Source organism: Aulostomus chinensis, chromosome 14 (genome assembly GCF_037954235.1).
Source record: "Aulostomus chinensis isolate RoL2024-O1b breed Wild chromosome 14, RoL_Achi_v1.0, whole genome shotgun sequence".
NCBI lineage: Eukaryota > Metazoa > Chordata > Actinopteri > Syngnathiformes > Aulostomidae > Aulostomus > Aulostomus chinensis.
In genome coordinates, this window is record NC_141333.1 from 5,191,084 (window position 1) to 5,198,192 (window position 7,109).

Genomic DNA, 7,109 nt, shown 5'->3' on the forward strand with positions numbered 1-7,109 from the left:
TGTGAGTTGTTTCAGTTTAGTTTTGCAGGTTTTCCCATCAACTAATTAAACAGTAATGAACACATGCCGGCTTTGCTGACAATTATGTTTGTGACAGAGCAGCAGTTGCATACATACATACATATGTCGTACAGACATGTCGTACAGGTGAGTGCAGGCATTTCTTTTCAAAACGTTGCGTCATTCTTTTCCCGCCCCCTCTGCCCCTACAATCCCTCTGCTGTTCGTGTGAGTTTTGCAACTTGTGTCGGTTTAGCGTTTCATTTCTGAGGATGTGCAAAACCAACGTTCCAAACCGATGCAGGATAGGCATGGCAGGCATCACGTCCACCTGAACAACATAGTTAGGAGCAAGTATATCTATGGCCTGCAACTAAATTGAGGGCTGAATAAATCCGATAAAGTGGATAAAGAACAAATTTGTTCATGTTCATTTAAAATTTATTTTAAAATGTCTTTGTCCAGTTGAAACTTTTTTTCTCTCTCTCCAGAGAGATGAACAAGCGTCTCACTGAGGAGCAGGCGAGGAAGACATTCGACCGAGCTGTCAAACTGGAGCTGGAGTTCACAGAGTATTTTACTGGTTCGTCATGAGAACGCACACACACACACCCACACACACACCCACACACACACCCACACACACACCCACACAAATATTAAAGTGTTCTGAGAAAAGTTTATAACCTGTAAAGATTTGCATAAGTACATCTTACCATGACTCAAATGCTGTGAAAGAATGATTCATCACCTCCACCAAGGAAGTAATTTGATTAGAGCTGGGTTTTGTTTGTCCATCAGTATAATTACACAAATTATATTATATTTAGTTATATTTTTGCGCACGGAGCCTGGTGGAGACGTGTGTTCTCTGAGTGTTCTTCTAGTTGTGTAATTGTTCTTTGGACAGAAATATCATAGTCATTCATTTTTACAACTGTCTTTATCTCTGCAGCTATAGTCCAGGGCTCGTCTCTAGAGGAAGTGTATTCACAGGTGAAGCAGATTATCGAGGAGCAGTCCGGTCCTTACATCTGGATACCCACCAAAGAGCGGCTCTGAATTCACACGCGCACGCACACACACACACACACACACACACACACACACACACACACACACACACACACACACACACACACACACAAACAAATCCTGCAATTAATTTCTATTATCAGCCTGCTTCCTCTTTCTCTCTTATACACAAACACTTCACTATACCCATCAATGTTCTCTCTCTCTCACACAAACACACACACACACACACACACACACACACACATACGTACATCAAGCACATAAAAGTTGGACAAGGCTGAGACTATCTGGGACTGCTACTTCCTGAAGTGGGAGGAGCTTACGTCTGTCCAGCAGTCTCCTGGTGGATCTTCCTACAGCTCAGTTCCTTAATGTTTAAGGAAGTGGTTCAAATGAAGGCGACATGTACCATTATCTGATTTGACTTCATTATTGTTCTTCTTATTGTTGTTGTTGTTGTTGTTTTCATATTAACGAAGGGTAATGCATTCATGTATGGGTTTGTTATGATAATATTGTCACCAAGAGGCAGACTTTTGCACGCTGTAGCTTTAAGAGCATGTTTTTGGGACAAAATCTTGATCTCCCTGTGTGTCTGTCTCTCTTCCCTCATGGCGTCGCTCCTGTTTCAAGTCTCTCTTGCCATCTCTCTTGCTTTCTCTCTTTCTATCTCTCTGTCTCTCACATCCCATCCCTCCCTCGTTTGACTGTCTACAGGCTTTAAATGTGAAATGAAAGTTTTATCAATACGCCCCGGTGTTTTAGCGTAGAGGGCCAAAACTAGAAGTTTAAAAAATGTAGTTCAAATAAAAATGTAGCAAATAATAATCATAAGCAATTTAGGAATTGTGTAATTGAAACACACTCACAAACAAAAACTTTCAGTCCAAACTAAAATAATAATGATTAAAAAAATAGACTGCATTGCATCAAAATGATCACAACATTATGTCTAATACTTTATCAGTCTATTAGCCTCATAATGATGGTAGAGTCCAGTTGGAGTCCTGGAGCCGTATTCATCATTTTTTTTAATTTTTAATCTTAAAAGTCAATTTAAATCAGTAGTAAAACAACAATTTGAGAGGAAGAGCTTAGTCATGCACTCACATGATCAATGACACGTATGAGGGGAGCTGTAACGGCCAATCAGAGACGAGGATTTACCCTCCATCTGTCCCACTGTGTGGTCTTCTGTTCAAGATCCTTACATGTCAGAGCAGTGCTGTTTCACCCTGCTTACACCCTCACTGTTTTGATGATAAATATGCTCATTTAATTCGTGTGAAATCTTCACTATATCCAGTCATAGAACATATATGACATTAAATAAATAACCAATATATATTTACAGTTTATAAATATGAATTACAAAGGACTATATGGATTGATATTTAATTGCAATTTTTGGGGGGAAAGATATGAAGATATGATGTGAAAATTGTACAAAATAAACTACTTGTGAGCGTCAGGTCTCTTCAGCACTGACCCATAAAAACTGAATCCTAACAACACTTAACAACACTAAGAAAGTTTACTTGAAAAAATAGTTGAAATAACTCAAGAGACTCTGGAGCTCTTTCACTCAAACTCATTGTATGCTTAGATTTTATTCTCAAACTAGCTAATCAGAGACAAAGTTTGACTTTTAGGTTTCTCTTTAGCGGTTTTAGCAGTTTGATAAATACAGGCCCAGCCCCCCTTCCCTCGGTTTACAAAACTTGGGCTTGAATCACCCAACACAAAAAGGGCTTCTCTGCCTTCCTTCTTCTTCCTCCCTCTTCTTCCTCCTCTCTGTCTGATGTCTTCATCTCTCTCCTCCTCCTCTCCACATTCACAGTGTGACGTTAGTTGAGCACTCCGGCGTAAAGCAGCGTATCATCATCATCCTCATGGACACTGTCATCATAATCATCAGCATTGCTGTCAGCGGCTTTTCCTTCTTACTGTAGTTGCACTAACGAGGGCTTGTTTCCTAAAAGCATCTCAGCTGGTGTTTCTTGTGTGTGAGGGACACACACCATGCTGCTTGGGAGGAGGTCAAGGAGCACGCGCTGGTAGAAAACATTAGCTATATATACGCCACGCTAACGTGGAGTTAGGAAAGACTTCCGTGCGCTACTGACAGGACAGCCTTAACGACTTAAGTCGTAGGCGACAGAGTTTTTCATGCTGGCTAAATCAGTTTTAGCCTTCTGTCCCAACATGCATTGCTGATACCTGAGACTTGAGTGACATCCGGTCTCTGTGACGTGGCCACATGACTCTCCCTACACAAACCTTGATGAGAAACCATGAGTTTCACATGTTTTAGGGAGGAGAATTAATATATTAGACCCTGTTCGATAACTGGGTGGAGTGCAAGTGTGTACACACAGCTACACCTGGATTTGGTCTGACAGGTAACCATGGCAGCAAATAGTCTATCACTAGACACATCCTAAAGCTACTTAATCAGTCATTATATGGAAAGACAGACCGCCATTTTCCAAACTGAGTTGAACTTGATTAAACTAAGTGATTGAGAGTGGTGAGACGTTTGTTCTAATGAGGTTGACCCCTGCTGGCCACTGTAAAGATTGCAGGTATTAGGATATCTAGATTGCCTTTGCTTTTGAGGCCTAAGAGCTGTTTTAACTGCCTTCATATAGTTTATGGTGGTTCTATTTATAGTAATTGTTTATGAGGAATCTCACATAGACAATGCTTCGGCAGGAAGAAACAGTCAGCTGTCAATCAGATTTACAGATAGAAGACATTTGTGAGATCAAGAAAATCCCCAAACACATAATTAAGAGCTTTTGTGTGGGGAATGTTGTGTGATCGATGCGTGGAATGGCACAGTGAGTGCTGAGATGACGAGCGGCACCAGCCTCGCTCTAAATTCCTCCACTGTCAATGGTAACATTTGAAATACCAAGATGCTTTTAGTAACACAGGCCCTGTATGGACCTCGTCAGCCACCCGTTTCCCATTTCCACCCCTCGACCCCTGAAGCGACTCCTCCAAGCTGACTGGAGACCAGAGACGTGCAGACAAGCTGGTTCTGTCAACAGACTACAACCCTTAAACCCAAATAAATCATAGTGTTCACTACATGTGCTTTGAAAGCTTGAATGTTTCCTACTCGTCTCAGAATGTTGAGCTAAATCATACTCGTGTCCATCTGTACTCTTCTACGGTACCTGAGTAGGAAACGTCCCGTTGACAGAACTGGACTCTGACTCTGGTTGTGTGTTGTAGCCAGGGGACCATGCCACTGTCTGTTAGAGTAAAGCACCGATGCAAAGATTCTATTACAGAGATGGATCTATATCTAACATATTATAATATTTATCCCTGCTCTAACTGCCTATTTTGGTACAAAAAATAAAGGTCTTTATTGAGATTTATTGAATCTTCCTCTACCAATGACTAGAGATAATCATTCTTTTTTTTCTGTGTGTTGTCGAATGTGAATGAATGTGAATGTTCTACAACAAGTGTAAATATGAATATATTTTCCTTTACTTTCACCTCTACGTTCTGTTTGAAGTGGTCTCTGTTGATGTCTGATATAATTCACTTTAGCAACCAGGATCTGTTGAGAAGGTGAAGAACCTGGTGACTCCATGACAAAAATAAAAGAAACCGCTATGAGAACCAACACGCGGAAGTACAATCATACCTAGGTACACTTCTTTAATGGTGTCTGGTAATGTTTCAGGAATATTTGGCGGGAACATACTGAGTGTACACAAAATTTAACGGCAGTTCATTTCATGTGAAGAGTCTTCTCACTGTCCCTGGCGCAACATACAGCAATCGTGGAAAAAAAAAGTTTTGTACTGAGTCTCCCCAGATTTTTAGACCACAAAACAAGATCTTTGTTTGTTTGTTTTTTTAATATGCAAAAAAAGCTAGCGGTGCAACGAGCCAGAACTTCTAGCAATAATATAAACGGCCTAAAAACAAATCCTCCTATATCCTGCTGATTGTGTCCTCAAATCAGTGAATTTAACATAGACTGCATAAGCTAATTATCCACAGTTGACTCCACAGATGCTCCCAGCTTCTGTCTACATCTTATTGGTCAAAGGTGAAAGTGTGACTCTTAACATGAACATGGTGTTCATGAGGCTCAGGGATCTATATTCTAGGTATAATGGTACATTACCTGTAGTAAATTCCTATCAAAGTAAGCACTCACCAATTATGGGAGTATAAAGTTGGCAGATAATTATCTACAGGATGGAGAAGGAATGACCTACATAACTTCGTCTTCGTCGTCCTCCGCTTCATCCGGTGGGTCCGGGTTGCGGGGGCAGCAGTCTCAGCAAGGAAGCCCAGACTGCCCTCTCCCCAGCCACTTCAACCAGCTCTTCCGGGAGGATCCCGAGGCGTTCCCAGGCCAGCCGAGAGATATAATCCCTCCACCGTGTCCTGGGTCGGCCTCGAGGCCTCCTCCCAGTTGGACATGCCTGGAAAACCTCCAGAGGGAGGCGCCCAGGAGGCATCCTCACCAGATGCCCGAACCACCTCAACTGGCTCCTCTCGACATGGAGGAGCAGCGGTTCTACTCTGAGTCCCTCCCGAATGACTGAGCTTCTCACCCTATCTCTAAGGGAGAGCCCAGCCACCCTGTGGAGGAAACTAATTTCGGCTGCTTGTATTCACGATCTTGTTCTTCCAGTCATTACCCAAAGCTCATGACCAGAGGTGAGGGTTGGAACGTAGATTAACCGGTAAATCGAGAGCCTCGCCTTTTGGCTAAGCTCCCTCTTCACCACAACAGACTGGTTTAGCAACCGCAAGACTGCGGATGCCACCCCAATCCGCCTGTCAATCTCCTGCTCCATCTTTCCCTCACTCGTGAACAAGACCCCGAGATACTTAAACTCCTCCACCTGAGGTAAGACCTCCCCCCTGACCTGGAGTGGGCAAACCACCCTTTTCCGGCTGAGGACCATGGCCTCAGACTTGGAGGTGCTGATTCTCATCCCAGCCGCTTCACATTCGGCTGCAAACTGTCCCAGCAAGAGCTGGAGGTCGTGGCCCGATGGCGCTAAGAGGACTACGTCATCCGCAAACAGCAAAGACGACATCCTCCCGCCACCAAACTCAACCCCCTCCACCACCTGGCTGCGCCTAGAAATTCTGTCCATAAACGTTATGAACAGAACCGGTGACAAAGGGCAGCCTTGGCGGAGTCCAGCCCACACTGGGAACAAGTCCGACTTACTACCGGCCACACGGACCAGACTCTCACTCCTCCGGTAGAATGACCGACGGCCTGCTCCCAGCATCGTAAATGTCACCAAATCAATCCGTCTCTTTGATTTATCACATTTAAAACAAATAAAATGAGTTAACATGTGACTGGCTAATGTGGAAAGCTGAAACCTGATTTAGTGACGAACACAGAACAATGTACTGAATAAGACGACAACACCAAAACCTGTAAGATAAAAAAGGGATCATAAAAGCGATAAGGTCAGGTTTCCTTCCTGTGTCTGTCTGTGTGTGTGTGTGTTTGTGAGAGAGAGAGAGACATGTCGTTTCTTGCCAACGGTACATTTGCCTTTGATCAAGCTTGGCAAGTGTGTTGCAGGGCAATTAAAGAAGTGGGGTGGTGAATTGTTTGGATGGGCGGTTTCATATTTTAGATTGCTAAAACCAGTTTTTCTGTGTGACGGTGCAAATCAAGACAGCCTCACCTTGATGAATAAATAGAATGTGACATGGCATTCCATGATTCCTCAAAAGCATTCCATGATGACGTGTACACACCTGTATGAGTGCGTTGTCACTTCAGCACAACAAAACAGGCCCTACTTGTTTAAAAGCCTGTGAATGTTCACTTGCATCTGCTGTGCCTCAAATAATGCCACGTCATAGACTATGTGGTAGTGATATGTGTCACGTAATTCATCCATCCATTTTCTACCTCTTATCCTGTTAATCCTGTTGAGGGTTCACCCTGGACAGGTCTCCAGTCCATCGCAGGGCCAACACATAGAGACAGACAACCATTCACACTCACAGTCACACCTACGGTCAATTTAGAGTATCAATCAGCCTCGTCCCCTCTT

At 43.2% G+C, this 7,109-nt stretch overlaps 1 protein-coding gene across 5 annotated transcripts in view; it reads left to right on the forward strand.

Moving 5' to 3' along the window:
* The window catches only part of LOC147249514 (discs large homolog 1-like protein), a 94,531-nt gene extending 93,249 nt beyond the window's left edge, over window positions 1-1,282 (forward strand). For all 5 annotated transcript variants that reach the window (XM_086224948.1, XM_086224943.1, XM_086224944.1 and 2 more), the window contains 2 exons: window positions 492-583; window positions 956-1,282. In XM_086224948.1, coding sequence (XP_086081074.1) covers window positions 492-583; window positions 956-1,062 — 199 coding nt within the window. In that variant the 3' untranslated portion in view covers window positions 1,063-1,282. The remainder of the gene's footprint in view (window positions 1-491; window positions 584-955) is intronic.
* Window positions 1,283-7,109: the final 5,827 nt, after the last annotated feature.